At 43.6% G+C, this 19,079-nt stretch overlaps 1 protein-coding gene across 1 annotated transcript; it reads left to right on the top strand.

Annotated features, from left to right (window-relative positions):
* The first annotated feature begins 1,918 nt into the window (after positions 1 to 1,918).
* On the top strand, positions 1,919 to 18,659 carry LOC306913671 (acetylcholinesterase-like). Its single transcript, XM_079490472.1, is given in 10 exon segments — positions 1,919 to 2,307; positions 4,082 to 4,202; positions 6,942 to 7,165; positions 7,672 to 7,935; positions 8,783 to 9,011; positions 10,762 to 10,950; positions 12,378 to 12,397; positions 12,400 to 12,623; positions 13,471 to 13,649; positions 16,353 to 18,659. Coding segments are annotated over 10 exon segments (1,905 nt in total). The 5' UTR covers positions 1,919 to 1,974; the 3' UTR covers positions 16,475 to 18,659.
* Positions 18,660 to 19,079: the final 420 nt, after the last annotated feature.

The following is a 19,079-nucleotide window of genomic DNA, read 5'->3' as shown; positions in this document are numbered from 1 at the left end:
TGTTCACGTATGGATAATCAGGCTGATTGGGCCTTCCAAAAGATCTGCTGTGTGTGCCTTTTTAGTACATTTACACTAAAACGGATAGTCCCATTGCTTTGGTTGTGTGCCGTTGTAAAACACTCAATAAACACACACCTATAGAACACAGTCGTCAATATCACTGAGCCCATGTCTCGTTTACAATTGAGATTGACGTCCCTTTTCGCTTTTTTTAGTATTTATTTTATCTTGTGAGCAAAGTTTCACAAAGCACGGTCGGCAGTGGCTCAGGGGTAGAGTGGCCCGGTAGATTGGCCTGATGGGAACGCGAGGTTCCCAGTTCGATCCCGGGCTTCTCGTCCAAGACTCTGAACCCCTTATTGCTCCCGATGTTCAGATTAGTGCCTTGCATGTAGTTTCCTCTGCCAGTGTGAATGTGTCTGAATGCGTGAATGTACATGTAATGCATCATCTATTTAAAGCGCATTGGAGAAAAAGCGCTATATAAATGCACCATTTACTTTTAAACGAGACACAAGGGTACGTACAGCACCGCCATTAATTTGCTGGACTGGTTTGTGCTGTCAGTTGCTAGGGGACTACTTTCTTATAGAAAGTATTGTTGTAGTGAGAGTGAGACTGTTTCGCAAGCCCATGAAGAGCATTTTCTATCGCCGTGTGTGGTCTTTAAATTGTTTTAATTAGGATATGTGTAGGATTTCCATGTTGCTATATTGGTAAGCGCTTTAGAAATATGGCTGTGGCTGTGGACGTTCAAAATGCCTTTGCATTTAGGCCAATTAATGTCATTTCAGTGATTCTACAAGGATGGCTCCTGATGATCTCCACTGCTCACAGCTGGTTCCTCAAACACCCATTTTTGTACTTCCCTGGTATAATTGATGTTGGCAAATGGCAATAGCACAGTAAAGATGATAATAATCTAATATGATGTGCAGTGACGTAGACTCCGTCCGTGGGGGCGGCGGGGCTCGAGCCCCCATGATGAATTAGACCTGAATATGTATACAGTATATTCGCCTAGTCGGTTCGTCCCGTTTGTACTGCGCCAGGTCGCGCCGCGCCCGTTCGCGCAATTCTCGTCTTTGCATTGACTTTGTATGTAATCGCGCAGCTCTAACCATCCAAGTCTGAACGCACGTTAACACCTTTTGTCCGGCATTCAAATGCTAATCTTGTTTAACCTGCCAGGTAGGGTACAGTACTGTACTCTGCTTAGGCTACTTGTTCACAATGAAACGGAGTAGCCTACCAGATGACTCAGTGCTGCAATCATGGCATTTAAACAAACATGCTCTTATAATCTACAAACACTGTGACACGTTTAAAGAGTGTTCAAATAAGTGTTTAGAACCTAAACGCTTGGGTTTAGGGTGGAATGAAAAAAAACAACAACTTTTCCCCCCCCGTTGCGGCGTGCGCCCCCATGACGATTATAAAAACATTTCGTCTCTGATGATGTGTGTAGTTATTTATAGATCACAGTCTCTTAATTTTGATCTCAAAGTGCACCAGATTGAAGCATTTTCATCGCAAATTAAGTTTTATTTCGGGAGCTGGGGGGGAAGTTTAACATTTACAAAAATCCATGGTAAAGTATGGCTTATTGCTTTAAGACCTGGGACGCATCTGTGTCACCTTAGCTTTTAACCACTTTAACCATTATTGTATACTTCAGCTATTGAAAAATAGCAGATATACGAACTTGTAGATCTGCTATTTTTTGAAAGTTATGTAAATGTAGCACAAATCTTTCAATATATATTCTTTCATAGCGACCATTTTTAACTCAAATGCCTCTGGGGGGTCCCTGGAACAACATATTTTCAGATTGGGGTCGGTGGCCAAATTTCCTATATGTCATGCTAACTCTCTCTCTCTGTCTCTCTCTTTTTCTCTCTCTCCAGGTGTGACAGATCCTCCCTCACCCCGGAGTCCCGACAGCCTCCGGTTATACCGACCGCCATAACCATGTGCGCCCCCTCTTCCTCTTCCTCCTCCTCCCCCCTCCTCTTCCTCGCTCCCCTCCTCCTCCTCTCCCTCCTGGCGTCTCCGGCGGCCGCGCAGAGCGACGGTGAGCTGGTGGTGCAGACGCACGCGGGGCGGGTGCGCGGCCGGCAAATGCCCGTGCCTGGCCGTGGCCACGTCACCGCCTTCCTGGGAATCCCCTTCGCCGAGCCGCCGGTGGGCAAGCGCCGCTTCCGTCGCGCCGAGCCCAAGCGCGTGTGGACGGACGTGTACGAGGCTGACGAGTACCCCAACGCCTGCTGGCAGTATGTGGATGCCATGTTCCCGGGATTCCAGGTATAGGGGAGACCAACCAACCAGTCACTATGGGCTCTATGCACACACGCCATTTTGAAAAGAACTTGAGCCCCTTTCCTACTTCCTTCAGGTGTTACCGCCAACACTAATGAAGGCTCTGTTCCATTCTGGTCAAACAGAGTCAGGGTGCTGATGTTGTGCATGTTGGCTCACTGGAAACACTCTGCTACAGCAGTGAGTCTTTTGAGTGGGTTAATCTTGCCAGCAAGGTGATGACTAGGTGCAATTTCCCATTGACAGCCCATACATCCAAACAAAAAAAGTCCTATTTGATTGTATTGCAGCTTGAATTATGTTTTTGTTTCATAAAAATCCACCGTAGACATTCATTCATTCAAGTTTTATTTATTCTTGAGTAATCAAACTCGATTTGATTAAAAGAGTAATACAATCACATAGAAAAACATCACAATACATCAGAAGATCAGGAAAATAAAAACAAAGAATACAATACAATACATGGTATACATGTGAAATTACATAGGTTTACAAAAAAAAGCTAAAACAAATTTCAAATAAATTTCAAATTTCAAAATGATCTAAAAACAGTTACACATTGTGGGGGTCTGTATGCTCACCAAGGTTTTAAAACGATGCAAGGGTACTAGGGCATTCACTTCTAGTAATTTTTACTAGTTGACTAGTTGCCTAGTTTACTAGTCGACTAGTTGTTTAACTACCTATTATGTAAAAAATAAAATAAATTAAAAAAATATATATATATATATTTTTTTTTAAATAAATATTTGTACATTGAAAAACTGGGTACATGGTGACTATAACTATAATCTACCTGATCTTGAGGCCTACAAAATCGGGAAAAAAATTAAAAATTAAAAAGTCTAGGGATTTAAGAGTGGATGCTGCTGCATGTCTATAGATTATGTCCCCATAATCCAAGACAGACAAGCCTCAACATGTTTTGAGCTACTTCCTTTCAAGAAGTTCCTTGCAGATAATTATTTTATAACAATACTTTTAGTTTAGATAGTTTGGAAGTGCACCTGTGGACGTACTCAAGAATGACGCAGGAGCGCAAAGTGTCAATGAACTGGCCAGATGTATGGAGAACCGGGATGACTGAAAGTGACGATGGAGGGCTCGTCTGAGGACGACTTAGAGAGATTATTATATTGATGACTTCACTGTTTTATATTAATAAAACGCATCGCAAGCGTTCTTTTTACTCACCCACTGCCTAGATCGTCTTTTGACGTCATTTTCTCCTATGACTTTAGTCTTCGAGATCGTCTTTTGATGTCTATTTTTATATTAATTAATTACGTTTCACAACTCTGTTCTTCTAGCATCTGTATCACTTCAGTTGATGAAGTAAACAGGAAAAAAACTAAGTGGATTTTTTAGAATCCTAATATCTCTGATTCTTTTTCCAGGCTGCGTTTTTGATCAAAACAAGCTTGATTAGCGGCTCATTTCTATAAACACTATGATCGCCGGTTAAAAAAGGTTAATGTTGGTTTTGTAACAGTCGTGGGCCAATTAAATAACAGTCGTGGGCCATGTTACATATATCGATATTACACTTCCTGTTTTTCCGTTTCTGATTATAACCGCTTTCAAAATAAGACGGTTCTTGAGTATAAATTCAGCCATTCAACCAGATAGCGGTGAGGGCGGCGAATGAGTTTGTTTCCCAAAACAAGGGAAAACAAGGGATTGATTATTAATCGATTTAATAATTTAATTGAAATCCTATTGTGTTTGATGAAGTGTTGCACCTCTCCCCATCCAGGGCTCTGAGATGTGGAACCCCAACAGGGAGATGAGCGAGGACTGTCTGTACCTCAACGTGTGGGTGCCGTCGTCCGCGAGGCCACACAACCTCACCGTCATGGTGTGGATCTACGGCGGAGGTAAGCAGGGACGTGCAGAGAATGTTAGAGAGTCAGGGACCTGAAATTCCCTAAAAGGGCACTTTTGGCCCAAAATATTGAAAATGGCGGATCTACAGACTCTCAACGCATCGCAGCGTGTAGATCAACTACAGCTTGTAGATCAACTACAGCTTGTAGATCAGCTATTTTCGGGGTGTGACCCTGCACTCTTTAGCTACTGAAGCTGTGGCGTATGACGTGGATTTCTACACATAGGACAAATTCTTTCAACGCCAAAACTTGCCTTTCAAGTTCAGGAGAGTTCGAAAAGAGGCAATTATCCTGCTGCTTTTGCAAGGGGCATTTGCATTTCTTTCACCATGCTGGGATTCACGGTCTGGAGAGGGCAGTTTTTTTTACAGACGGGTAAAAGGGCAGGGGCATCAAGCCCGCTTTGATGTCTGTGTGTGCACGTGCATCGTAAGGACCACAAACCAACAGCGGTGGGGAAAAAAGTACTTACGTTTTCACTTAAGTTAAAGTATCAATACTGCAATGTAGAATTACTCCGTTGCAAGTAAAAGTCTGGAATTCAAAATGTACATGAGTAAAAGTACAAAAGCATTACCATAAAAATGTACTTAAAGTACCAAAAATAGAATTAGTCACTATACAGAATGTTTCATTTCAAGTTTTCAAATGTATGCGACACATTGTGAGCTTGTAGATCTGCTATTTTCAAACGAAAAATGTATATAGGGCTGAATGTAGCCTATATTTTGTAATAATAATCTAAATCTACCACTAAGTAGTAACTAACGTTTTCAAATAATTGTAATGGAGTAAAAGTACAATATAAGTAGTGGAGTAGAAGTATTGGAAATTTGAATTACTCAAGCAAAGTACAAATAGGCCTACCTCAAAATTGTACTTTAAAGTACAGTACTTTGGTAGATGTACTTAGTTACTTTACACCACTGCATTAGTATTAGTTTTCCGGGACTAGTTCTGATTCTAGGGACAGAAAGCAGACCTATCCCAGAAGGTCTGGATCGGTTCATGATATCACACAAGATAAGTGTATTTTTGGCCTGAAACCATTCAATGCTTTATAATCCAACCGCAGTATTTTGAAATTAATTATTTAACGGACAGTGAGCCAGTGTAAAGGTTTAAGCACTGGAGTGATATGATCCTCCTCTTGGAATTGGTAAGGACTCAACGCAGCAACGTTCTGCTTTCCGAATCTACATAGTCTACTGAAAATGAATGCATTGATACACATTGATCCAGTTCATATCTTTATTATCCGAAAACAGGCAAACTCCAGTGGCTGTTACACACAAACAGCATAAAACCACTTCAAGAAGGATAAACAAAATAATACTCCCTATAGGGAAGATACGACGGCTGACCAATCAGCCTCTCTTACATGACATTGTCAGTAAAGCAACTTTGGCCACATTCCCACTGGCATAAGTGATGAAAAGTAACTAAGTACATTTACTTAAAGGACAACTGAATTTTTTTCTTTTTTTTTGGAGTTGGCCTCTCCTTCTGCACCATACTCCTTGCTCTTCGCGCATGCTCTCCGTGGTTTTGACCAGATGGATATACTAAGCTCTTCATTTCTGACTTCTGACCTGCCTCTCGTTCAAAATATGAACGCAAGGGATTATTCAGCGACTTTATCGTAACGATAGCGAGGTAAGCAAGCAAAGATATTTCTCCCGGTTGTTGTCCAGAACGGAAAGGGGGGGCTTACAGAGTAAAAGCGGCCCTATCTGCGCGGCACCCCGAGCTGTTATTTTGAAAGAAATCCCGGCGCTGATTGTGTTAAGAGCAGTTCTTCCACGGAGACTGACAGTTTGTATTTGTGTTTGGTATAGGGAGTGAAGGGGACCGTCAGGGGGAGAGAGACACTCATCAGGAGATGTGATCCTGGGTCATTTCAGGACAGTGTACATGTGTGTCCTGACTCAGGAGGCTTCACCATTACACCGTCGGCACTGTGACAGCACACACTTTAGACGCTGCTAAACTCTTATAGCATGTTCACATTAGCAGCAACAAAAGCCACAAAACACTGGGGTGCATACGATGGTTAGACATACTAAGAGTCCGACAGGCATTAGTCCGACAGCTCCGCTGATGACATGCGCTGCCGGTTACACCTACTGTAACCCGTGCTGCGGGTTAAAACTCACCCGTGGCTCCCGACATGCGCAGCAGGTTAACACGAACCGCTCCTGACATGCGTGGAATGTTACAACTAACCCGTGGCAGGCTAAAACTAACCCGTGGCTTTCTGTGAGGGTAGATTAGGTTTAGGGTAGATTTTGGGTCGGACTCATGACTGTAGGACTGTTAGTACGTCGGACCAAACACATGCACCCCAAAACACTTGAGTCACTGTTGAACGATATGCTCGTTGACATCATCAAGTGTGTGTCTTATGTGTGTGTGGGAGCAAATAAGAAATTACGCAGTTTAGTGCTAATATAGGTCCCTTCAGTCATGTTTTTAACATGCCAGGTGTTTTTCTCTCTGGTTCTAAAGCTTCTTCAGAGTTCAGATGCAATCGAAGAACGCCTGGAAGAACGAGAGGGGCCGTGATTTGTGGAGCGTTACATCACCGTCCACAGACAAATCAGAGCAACTTGTTTGAGCCCAATTGTTCAGAAAACCCCAGACGACAGAAAATCCACTGAACGTTCAAACTTCTGTTTTTTTGTATTTTTGGGCGCAATTGAGATTGTGTGTGCTCTGCTCTGCTAGGTTTCTACAGCGGTTCGTCGTCCCTGGACGTGTACGACGGCCGCTACCTGGCCCACACGGAGACGGTGATCGTGGTCTCCATGAACTACCGCATCGGCGCCTTCGGCTTCCTGGCGCTGCACGGCTCCAACGAGGCGCCGGGAAACGTGGGTCTGCTCGACCAGAGGCTGGCGCTGCAGTGGGTCCAGGACAACATCCACTTCTTTGGCGGAAACCCCAAGACGGTACGCTTCAAACAGTGTTGTTTTTGGCAGCAAATTTTGATTTTAGTTTTAGTCATAGTCTCTTGAATAGTTTTCATTTAGTTTTAGTCACATTTTAGTCACCTGGAATGTCTTAGTGTTATTCTAGTTTTAGTCGACTAAATATCATAGGATTTTAGTCGACTAAATCTACAGTTGATTTAGCCGACTAAAATGTATTTTGGCGGGCCTTGATGCTATCGTAATAACTGCTTTTACACTTTCTGAAAATAGCCGTCAAAATAGTCCTCACTAATGTTCATGATAAAATGCTTTTTTCTACTCGGTCTGTGTCTCTTAGACGGGCTGTGGGCAGTTCAGAATGTAATAATTGTAATAATAATCCAAATCTACAAAGTAACTAGTAACTAAAGTTTTCAAATAATCGAGATGTAGTGGAGAAGTAGAAGTAAAAGTATCGGAAATTGGAAAATACAAACGTACAGCATTCGAGTAAATGTACTCAAGTCACTCCCCTCCGCCTGCAGGTTACTATCTTCGGCGAGAGCGCCGGTGCCGCCTCGGTGGGCTACCACCTCATGATGCCCGGCAGCCGCTCCCTGTTCACACGGGCCATCCTGCAGAGCGGTGTGCCCAACTGCCCCTGGGCCTCGGTCACGCCCGGGGAGGCGCGCCGGAGGGCCACGCAGCTGGCCAAACTGAATTTCTGCAACGTCGCTGGCAACGACACAGAGCTGGTGGACTGCCTGCGCACGCGGACGCCAAAGGAGCTGCTTGATCACGAGTGGTCGGTACGTACACACGGTATTATTTACCAGTGATGGAAGATGGACTCAAATGTTAAAGTAAAAGTATCAATATTGAAATATAGAAGTACTCCGTTACAGGTAAAAGTCCGGAATTAAAAATATACTTATATAAAATTGCAAAAGTATTGGCATCAAAATGTGCTTAAAGTATCTAAAGGTACTCATAATGCAGATGCAAATGTCTCATTTCAAGGTTTAAAATATATAGAAATCTTTTGAAAATAGCATTGTTTCACAATGTGACAAATTGTGAGCTTGTAGATTGCTTTATCTATAAAGCAACCAATAACTAAAGTTTTCAAATAAATGTAGTGGAGTAAAACAAAAAAATTGGGATCGGAGATGTAGTGGAGTAGTAAAAGTAAAAGTATTGGAAATTGGAAACACTCAAGTGAAGTGTAAACACCTAAAGAATTGTACTTAAGTACAGTACTTAACAACCCATTCAGGACGGGAACCCCTTTTGGTGTTTTAAGCATAAAGTTATACTTTAGCTATAGAAAATTAGCAGATCTACAAACTCATAGCGCGGCACCGAGTGTGGTGGATATCTTTGAATATATATTCTTTCAGAGTGAACGTTTTTAACTCAAATCTTTGCTTCTGGGGGGTCCCTGTAACAACATATTTTCAGATGGGGGTTGGCGGCCAATTACATAATATATTTAGCGGTCCTTGACATGAAAATGTTAAACTGTCAGGATTTAGAAGACATTTGGTAGAATCGTCCTATGTCTAAATGAGTAATAGTAAATGTACTTAAGTAAATGTACTTAGTTACTTTCCACCACTGAACGTGAACATAATGTCCCGTGGTCATCGTCATCAGGTCATGCCGTGGAATGGCAATCAGGTGTTCCGCTTCTCTTTTGTCCCCATGGTGGACGGGGACGTAGTGCCCGACTCGCCCGAGGCCATGCTCAGCTCGGGGGACTTCAAGGATACGCAGATCCTGATGGGCGTCAACCAGGACGAGGGCTCCTTCTTCCTGGTGTACGGAGTGCCCGGCTTCAGCAAGGACAACGAGAGCCTCATCTCCAAAGAGGACTTCCTGGAAGGTATGTCAGCACGACTTGCGCGCCTCTTCACTGTGATTGTCTCCACCAGGCCGAAGGCATGGGGAGAGAGTATGTTTTGCACTCCGTCCAAAACATACTCTCCGGCACCGTTAACCTGGTCGATGCCACACTTTGCACACACACTCCCTGGATGCCAACGATGAACCTCTGCCCCGCATTTTCCAGAACAGCCTGTTATAGCGCCACCATGAGTCAGCTTTTCACATTTCTTTTACCTAAAACTGCACCGATCTGCGTGAAACGTTGCATGCACACTCCCTAGAGGCCAAGGACAAACCTTTGACCTGCATTTTCCGCATCTGCCTTTTATAGCGCCACCAGGAGGCCGACTTTTGTAAAACACATTTTTTGATATTACTCCTCCAGATTCTGTCCAAAAATCTCACAAATCGTTACACAGTATCTCTATGGTCATGTGCTCAAGTCGGATCTGTCCGATATTTCATATTCCATCCTAATTGGCTATAATTGGCTTTCACAGTTTGCAAGATTGCCCCGTTTTGAACAAAAGCCTCAAATCATGAACGCAGCATGCAATTTACGTGAAATCTTTCACACATTTTCTTACTAGGCTGAGGAATATATCCCACCCTTTTCACATTGGCCTGTTATAGCGCCACCAACAGGTTGATTTTTGCAAAACACATTTTTGGAACAAAATGCCTCAAGTCATCCAATTGCCATCAAAGGCAAACATGTTTATATTACTCCTAAACATTTTGCCAAACATCTCACACAGTCTTATCCTCCTGGTGGAGACCTGTGCCTTGATTTCGTCGACTAGCGACTATGGCGTCAACTACATTTTTTCACAGAGGAAAACTACATAAAAACTAGACTATATAGAGCACTGAAGTCTGACGTCAATGTTGCTAGAGGGCGCTATTGCCCCGGTATATTTATTTATATTAAAATCTCCATAGGTGGATCTTAGATCGCCTCATATAAGAACTGTGTTTGAAAAATAAACAAATCATCCGGCTTTTCTGTTAGGGTGGTGGCTGTGCGTCATTTCTGAAATTTAATTAATTCTGCCGTAAAAGTCTTGAAACTACATGGCCTGTAATCAATGCCACTGCTAAAATACGTCACTCCCCGCTGTCAATACATTCCTGAGATTCCGAGTTGACGTCGTCAGCAGACCTGGCAGTGACTCCGTATTGTCCGTAATGTAATGAAATGAAACAATAAAGTGGGGGCTCAAAACCCCCATACTTCGGAAAGCCCCCATATGGTGCCCAGGTCTCGTGGAGATCCCTGCTGTCACAGTAAACGCAACCTGCTGTCACAATTAAGCCCATATATTATAGATCCTCAATGTCATCAATATTGGCCAGCAACTCTAAATCTGACCTCAAACACTTAGATCTCCATATGGATATATGTCAGTACCTGTTCTGACATTCCATATGCTGATCCTTCCCCATCCATCCTTCCTCTTCGATGTCTCCCTTTTGACTGATACCTGTCCATTCAAACTCTAGACGGGCCTGCCCCAAAGTTATTAGTGCAGCCGCGCCGGGCCCATGCCAAAGTCACACCATGAAACTCAAACTCAAACTCTTGTGTGAAGTGACAAACGCATTATGTAAGTTCTACATCTCAGTATTGATACTACTAATATTGATACTTTTAAATAAGTAGAACAACTGAGTACTTTCCACCACTGGTTAATTCCTCCTATGATGTGGTGGTATTCTCTGTGTCCTGCCCCCCCCGGCCGCTATAGGCGTGAAGATGAGCGTTCCCCACGCCAACGACATCGGCCTGGAGGCCGTGGTGCTGCAGTACACCGACTGGATGGACGAGAACAACGGCGTGAAGAACCGAGACGGCCTCGACGACATCGTGGGCGACCACAACGTCATCTGCCCCGTCGCACACTTCGCACGCACCTACGCACGCTCCTCCTCCCAAGGTATGACGGACCACCACCACATTTCAAAAAGTATTTATTTAACCCATTCAGGCCTGACGTCGAACTAAAAAAAACGTTATATAAAAGAATATATATTCAAAGATTTGTGCCGCATTTTTACGATTTTTCAAAAATAGCAGACCTACAAGCTTGTAGATCTGCTATTTTTCAATAGCTAAAGTATAACATAATGCTTAGTTAAAACACAAAGGGGTTCCCGCCCAAAATGGGTTAAAAGCTATAATATGACACAGATGCGTCCTCAGGTCTAAATGGGTTAAGGACCTTTTAAGCCTCGTACAAAGCCAACTCTTGTCGTGACAAACAACATTTTTTGGGCCGAACAAATAATTAGAAAGAAGAAAAAAACGGCAGGTTACAACACTTTTTTTTGTTGTTTTTCTTCTTTGTAATTATTTTTTTGGTCCAAAATATTGTGTTTGTTGTCATGATTTGTCACAACTCGAGTGGGCTTTGTCCGCGGCGTAACCGTCTTTAACACAATCAGTGCCGGAAGTCCTTCAAAATAGGAGCTCTGGGGTGCCGGAAAGATATGGCCGCTTTTACTCGGAAACCCATGACCCGGAAACAATCCTCTCAAAAAAGTTTTCTTTACATTGCCTTACATTCCTATAGTTTTAATTTATACGATATATGATCCAAAAAGCATTCACGAGGAGCAGAAATGAAGCGCTAGTACAGGGATGTCAAACTCAAATACACAGTGGGCCAAAATAAAGAAATTGGTACAAGTTGAGGGCCGGACTGTGTTTCAACACACGGGCACCGTGTTCATGAGGACGTCCCAGGCAAACAGCAAAAAAGTAAATGCATTTAAAACTGAAAATGCATTATTATTAAGCTCAGTTTCCTGTTCTATGATCCTCACCAAGCACTGCTTTAAGTATGTGATATGTGCCAATGCACTCACAGTGCATTGTGGGACATGTAGTATTATGGTGGTCCGTGCAATATACCAGAGGGCCAGTTCTAATACTAATTAAATATCATTCCGCTGGCCAAAGATAATTCATTCACGGGCCTGATTTGGCCCCCGGGCCTTGAGTTTGACATATATGCGCTAGTATATCGATCCGTTCAAAACCACGGAGAGCACCCTGGATTAGGAGAGACGAGTCATTTTTCATTAGGTTTTCTTTATTTTTATACTTTGGCTTATTTGTGAGGTGCAGGGTTAAGAGTAAGTAGGTCTGTTGTGTAATAAAAACTCTAAATAAAAAAAAAGATACCATTTAAAAATATTATATTCAGTTACTGTTGGTAACAAGAAAAACTAAATCTAAGGGCATTTTGTCTCTAATTTCGGTTTGTTTTGTAAACACACAATAAAGTTAGTTATCGTTTTTGTTTAGTCCAGTTAACGATTTTTCCACCTTTTTTTCCAAGTTTTCATTATTTTGTGTTAGTTTTAGTTAACGATAATAACCTCGGGCCTCTCTCTCTGCATCCATCCGTTCAGGTGGAGTGTACCTGTACCTGTTTGACCACCGCGCGTCCAACGTGGCGTGGCCCGACTGGATGGGGGTCATCCACGGGTACGAGATAGAGTTCGTCTTTGGCCTGCCACTGGACAAGAAACTCAACTACACCTTCGAAGAGGAGAAACTGAGCCGCAAGATGATGAGATACTGGGCCAACTTCGCCCGCACCGGGTGAGCGACATATTAGAGCCAGAAGCTACTGTGACTGGAGGTTTCAAGGTTGTGTTGTTTGACAAAAAAGGACCAGTCGTAGGAGAAGTACTTATGGTAAATGGTGCATTTATATAGCGCCTTTATCCAAGGCGCTTTACATAGATTGTGCATTACATTCACCCATTCACACACACATTCATACACCGATGGCGGAGGAAACCATGCAAGGCACCAACCAACACATCAGGAGCAATTAGGTGTTCAGAGTCTTGCTCAAGGACACTTCGACTCTAACTCTGGGGGAGACTGGGTTCGAACTGGCAACCTTGCGGTTACCATCCAGCCACTCTACCCCTGAGCCACCGCCACCCCCTTATGACTTTAACTATCAAGAAAGTATAACAGCAACAGTCAAACACAAAAGATAGGTACTGTGAGGATATCACAAAACAATAGTCCTTACAGTCTTGTTTCCATATAGGTACTATACTGTATGCAATCAATTCATGGCATGACATGAACAATAACAACAAAATTCAATATCATCACAGGTAAAAACGACACAAAATCTATATAGTAAAAAAATAAAACACTGTATATACAGTGAGGGGAAAAAGGAAGAGGGGGGTGTGATCATTTCCTCTCCCTTGGGCCTACTGAAAGGTGGATTTTCAGGCCTGTTTTAAAAGAAGTAAGTGATCTGCATTTTTTTTGAGAGAGGGGGTCAGGGCATTCCACGCTTGGGTGGCGGTGCTGTAGAAGGAGAATTTAATTTACCCATGTTTGTTTTGAACTGACACTGTATCCGACCTTAACCCCCGCCGGCCTCTCTCTCTCTCTCTCTCTCTCTCTGTCCCAACACCAGGAACCCCAACGTGAACCACGAGGGCGGGATGGAGATTGGTAAGCGCTGGCCTCTGTTCAGCATCAGCGAGCAGAGACACGTGGGACTCAACACGGAGCCCATGAAGATCCATAAAGGTCTGCGCAACCAGCTGTGTGCTTTCTGGAACCGCTTCCTACCACGTCTACTCAACATCACCGGTAAGAACTACTACTGCAGGTCAAACCATTAAGACCCGATGCCAGATTCTACAAAATGTCTTCCAAATCCTGGCAAGTTTTCTGGAAAAAACGGTGCATATCTCCACCAGGCTGGGTTGCCTAGCCAGGGCTGTATTAGTTGAGGGTTGCAGCCATCAGGATGCCAGGAAACATTTGTACAACAGACACGGCAACATTTCACTGTTACCACTATATGGGTTTCAGTCAATTTTGCTGTTATTAATACCTAAGTAATGGACATAAGAATTTTGATGCTAAATCAATCTTTTCTCCAGGGACAATTATTGTAGACTAGACTTTTCAAATCAATCCACGGTTTAAAATACTACAAGTCCATCTTCTCCCTGTATTTGCAGAGAGGGTCGAACACACAAACCACAACGTTGATTTAAATTGTTAAGAACACCCAGCTATAAAAGACTATATATATATATAGATAGATAGATAGATAGATAGATAGATAGATAGATAGATAGATCGAGAGAGAGAGAGAGAGAGACGGGCATGGTCAGTAATGTAGACAGAACACGCACGCACGCACGCACGCACGCACGCACGCACGCACGCACGCACGCACGCACGCACGCACACGCGGCTCAGTTTTTCCATCACAACAGACCACAACCAAGAGCATGGATGCGGTGGTGAAGGTCAGGTGATGAGAGATTTGCAGTGTGACATTCTAGACGGTTGTATTTATCCTCCACAGAGGTGACCTTACCACGGTGTTCCGTCTCTCCACAGGCTCCGCTCCCTCAGTCTGGACTTTATAACCACTGTGTTCCGTCTCTCCACAGGCTCCGCTCCCTCAGTCTGGACTTTATCATTTGATATCAATCTCACTCGCTCTAATCTTCATTGTCCCGAAAGAGACATAATTATTGATCGTGCATTCTCTCGGATCAATATGAAAATCGCTCTCCGTCTATTAGATGAGAACTGCTTCTGCAAACTGTGGGTTACGCTGTGGGTTTACGCAGCATGTCAGGTAGAATGCTATGCTAACAGTGACGTTACGGTTGTAAACTAAAGTAAAGCTGCTCATGCCATCGTGTTATTGGTTAGTATACCATCATGTCTGTTGGGTCAGGACCCCTTTTGGAGGGTCCCCAGATGACCGTAAAGTGACAGTTTAAAGACGTTTTTAACACCAAAAAATGTAATAAAAAAAAACTATTTTTTTTTTAAATGGCAAAAAAATTGCCAAATTGTCAAATAATACAAGAAAGGATAGGATTATTTGGGGGGCCCTAAAGAGCATGGCTGTGATCGGAGGCCACAGCAGGCTGATCCAACACTTCTACAAAGTGTTTATGAAGTCCTGGGACAGAGAGACCAGTGTAGGATGTTGTTGATGAATCTGTTGTTTATTCTGCTCTGCCAACAAATCCTTCAACAGCTCATAAACAGTCAGCCCCGTCCAGGAGGGTTAATAACAGGCCGACGTACAGCAGCTAGAGCTAGCTCGCTCATTACCAAACGGCTAGCCTACGAGTTGGCAAAGAACATGATGAAGTGCAGTGTCCTTAACCCACCAACGAGACACAGTCGGTAGAGAGGAATGCCCAATTTATTCTCTGTCGTACAACAGTGTTGCACGATGAACATCTAGATGAGCGTGTCCTTTATCCATCCGCGACGCATAGTGAGTTTATAGGCAGACTGGCTATTGTCATCGTGTGACACCGTCACATTCCAAAGTATGAATGAACCAGGCTTCATCTTCATTAGTGAGGACCAATTATAATAAAACAAGTTCAAAACTCGATTCTTACCGGTAACTGGAAGACTCACCCCAAAACACAGTCGCCCCCCAGCGGTTCTTGTGGTCTTGTATTTGTTTTACTGAGGCTAAGGTTAGGAGTAAGGTTAGGGTTAGGCATAGTTTTACTGAGGTTAAGGTTAGGATAAGGTTATAGGTTTAGGCATAGTTTTACTGAGGTTAAGGTTAGGAATAAGGTTAGGTTTAGGCATAGTTTTACTGAGGTTAAGATTAGGAAGGTTAAGGATCATTCATAGTCTGGATTTTCGGTGGTGAGGTGACCACCGCTCCGGTGGTGAGGTGACCACCGGAGCTGAAATAACGTTGAGCGGTGGTGAGAACTGAGAAGGGCTGGGGCGGTGGTGGTGGTTTGCTCTTCACCGCGGCTCGTGACGTCATGTTGTAGTTCGGTGGTCACCTCACCACCGAAAATCCAGACTATGAATAACGCTTTAGGGTTCGGCATAGTTTCACTGAGGATACGTTTGGGAATGCCTAGTGGCGACCGTTCCGGGATGCATACGTTGGTTTGACTAACAGTCCGACAGGCATTAGTCTGACAACACAGTCGCTTCTTGTGAGGTTCAGTTTAGGGTTGGGTTTTGGGTAGGATTTTTTGGGTCGGACTAAACACATGCACCGACCGTTCTGAGGTCTCCTGTTTTGACCCGGGGCGAGCGTGTTTTGGAGCGAGCGCTCCGGTAACCCTATGGTATATTAATGGATATTCTGAACGCATTTTTTCCTATCTTTAACTGTGTCCTATCGCATGGTTACTTATGTCAGTATTATGCTTGTTATTGTGTTATTGTGCTATTGTATTTTTTGCTGTGTACTGTTAAGATCTGTCTTTCTAACCAGTCTCTCTCTCTCTCTCTCTCTCCCCCCCCCCCCCCCCCCCCCCCCCCCCCCCCCTCCAGACAACATTGACGAGGCGGAGCGCCAGTGGAAGGTGGAGTTCCATCGCTGGTCATCCTACATGATGCACTGGAAGAGTCAGTTTGACCACTACAGCAAACAGGAGCGCTGCACTGACCTCTGAACCCCTCCCCCAACATCACCACCACCACACACACACACACACACACACACACACACACACACGCCCACGCAGAGAGAGAGAGAGAGAGAGAGAGAGGGAGTGCAAGAAACAGAGAGAGAGAGACAGACAGGCGAGAGAATGAAAGAAAGATTTTTGCTGTGAAAGATCAGATACTGTATCTTCTATAACTTATTGTTTTTCACTACACACACAAGAACAGATATACACCAAGCTGACAGTGTGAAGCACTGTTAGCTTGTTGGTCGCTCGTTAGCTTTAATATCAGCTGAAATGCGGAGCTTAAACATTTCACACACACACACACACACACACACACACACACACACACACACACACACACACACACACACACACACACACACACACACACACACACACACACACACACACACACACACACACACACACACACACACACACACACAGTTCTGACACTGTATTTATGTTATTTATTTAATTTATTCACAACCATGTGTTTCTTCTCTGAACTTGCGTTTAGATTTTTTTGTCCGACGTTGTGAAATATACTGGTATACGTCTCCATCGATGCTGCTGTCTTTTCACTGGCCGTGCGAAATTATGGAGGGAACCGGCCGTTGCATGAAGAAGTAGAAAGGGAAAATGTCAACAGCGTGCCATTACCTCGTGTGTGTGTGTGTGTGTGTGTGTGTGTGTGTGTGTGTGTGTGTGTGTGTGTGTGTGAGGGCGCGTTGTGACCGTGTGAGGTGGTTAGTGACGCATAATTTATACTCTGACGTACGACAAAGTTTAAATAAGGCCTGTGAGACTCTGATCTCCAGGAGTCAGTTTGCTCCACTATTTTATTTTATTTTATACATCGTTCAGTTTTATCTGTTTTCCTTCTCAACATTTCAGGGTTTTTGTTTTGAACAACACTACTACCACTAACTACTGCTTCTACGAAGTTTTGTTGGACTGTTTTTTTTATTTGCCATTTGCTCATTGTTTCAAGCTGTATTTGTACACGATGGGTGTCGCTTGTCGAGTCGACAATGTCGGATACACAAGCTAACAACAAAGCTAACACAGTGTCGTGCTACGCAACACACTCTTAGGTTGGTCTTCAAAAAGACGTGGACAGGACAACACAAGACTGTCCTTTTGAAGACCATCTTGCGACCGTTTGCCGAGTTTGGTTGTCTTGAGCATTGCTTGCGACTGTGTGTTTGTGTGTGTGTGTGTGTGTGTGCGTTGCTCCGCTAGTCTTTCTCTCTGGTTCTGTGGTGTTCAGGCGGGCGGGTAGTAGGGAAAGAAGAACGGGGGACGCTCAAATCTTGTCCGTACAACCCATCGCCACCCTGCTACCCCACCGATCTTGTCTTTTCCGTCATCCATGTTTCTCCCATCCATCCATGTGTAACGATTTAATTCACGCTCCGTTGTAACACTGCGTCGTTTGACGAAAGTTGTAGATCCTGAAGATCACAACGTGTCACAACTATGACACGTTGTGAGCTTATAGATCGGCTATTTTTGCCAAACCACAAGTCAAAGTATTAATCAGATTTTTGTGAGACAAAGTGGATCTCGCATTTCCAACCACTGTGTTAAAAGGGGACGGGGATTTTCACCTCGCCAGAAACCTGTTGCGTTGTGGGGGGAAGTGGGCGGGTGGCCGGGCGGTTGTGAAAGTTGTGAAAGCTCCCCTCGTTTAAAAAATACACACATATATATATATATATATATATAATTTTTTTTAAATCATTTCCGTTGTCCCTGGAGCGAGCATGCAGCTTCCAGACGTGCTAACGTCGCTAACGTCGTTCTGTGCGGCCTCCACCAAGTTTGTTGTAGGTCAACATTTGGAGCGGTGCCGATATTACTGACTTTTGAAGCCAGACAAAGTAGTACAGTATTATATTTTATGTATTAAACAGAACGCTTGTAGATAATATAGCAGTTGTGTTTACGTGATCGGGGAGAGATGAATTGTTGAACTACTGTAATCATACAATCAAGTGATATATTTGAGTGGAAATGAAACATGGCAGACATTTTCACCATAATAGCAACACATGCCAAATTAAAAGAGTAACCAAATGTCCAGTTTGTCAAAGTATCCTTTTTCAAGATGTCTGTTTCTGTGTTGCGGGTGTACGTCCATCCGTGCGTTGTTTGACGTTACCTGTTGGTCCCAAATCATCAGTCACATATAGGAATCGTGAGCCATTCATATGTAGTAATGCACTAAACACAAACAAGTAAATGTTTGTGTGCATGTGTCGTGTGTGTGTGTGTGTGTGTGTGTGTGTGTGTGTGTGTGTGCGTGTGTGTACGCGGTGCAACATGCACGTGTGTATTAATTTCAGTCCAAGCCATTGTTCCCTCTAATCTGTCACGACTCATTCAACTCTCAAAGGCCTGGAGCAGCGGGAGCGATAGAACGTCATACCCATTTAGCCACGGCCGCACTGGCGCCTTGAACATCGCTCTTACGACGCCCTCGTACTGTATGAACAACGTGCCATTCAGTAGGACTGAACTAAGCCTTACAGAAACACAAAAAGAGTAAAAAAAGAAAATATATAATAATATTAATCAAAAATCAAATATGTGAAATAAC

Source organism: Electrona antarctica (genome assembly GCF_951216825.1).
Source record: "Electrona antarctica genome assembly, chromosome: 21".
Taxonomy (NCBI): domain Eukaryota; kingdom Metazoa; phylum Chordata; class Actinopteri; order Myctophiformes; family Myctophidae; genus Electrona; species Electrona antarctica.
Note: the sequence above shows the minus strand (reverse complement) of the source record. Positions and strands in the feature narration are given on the sequence as shown.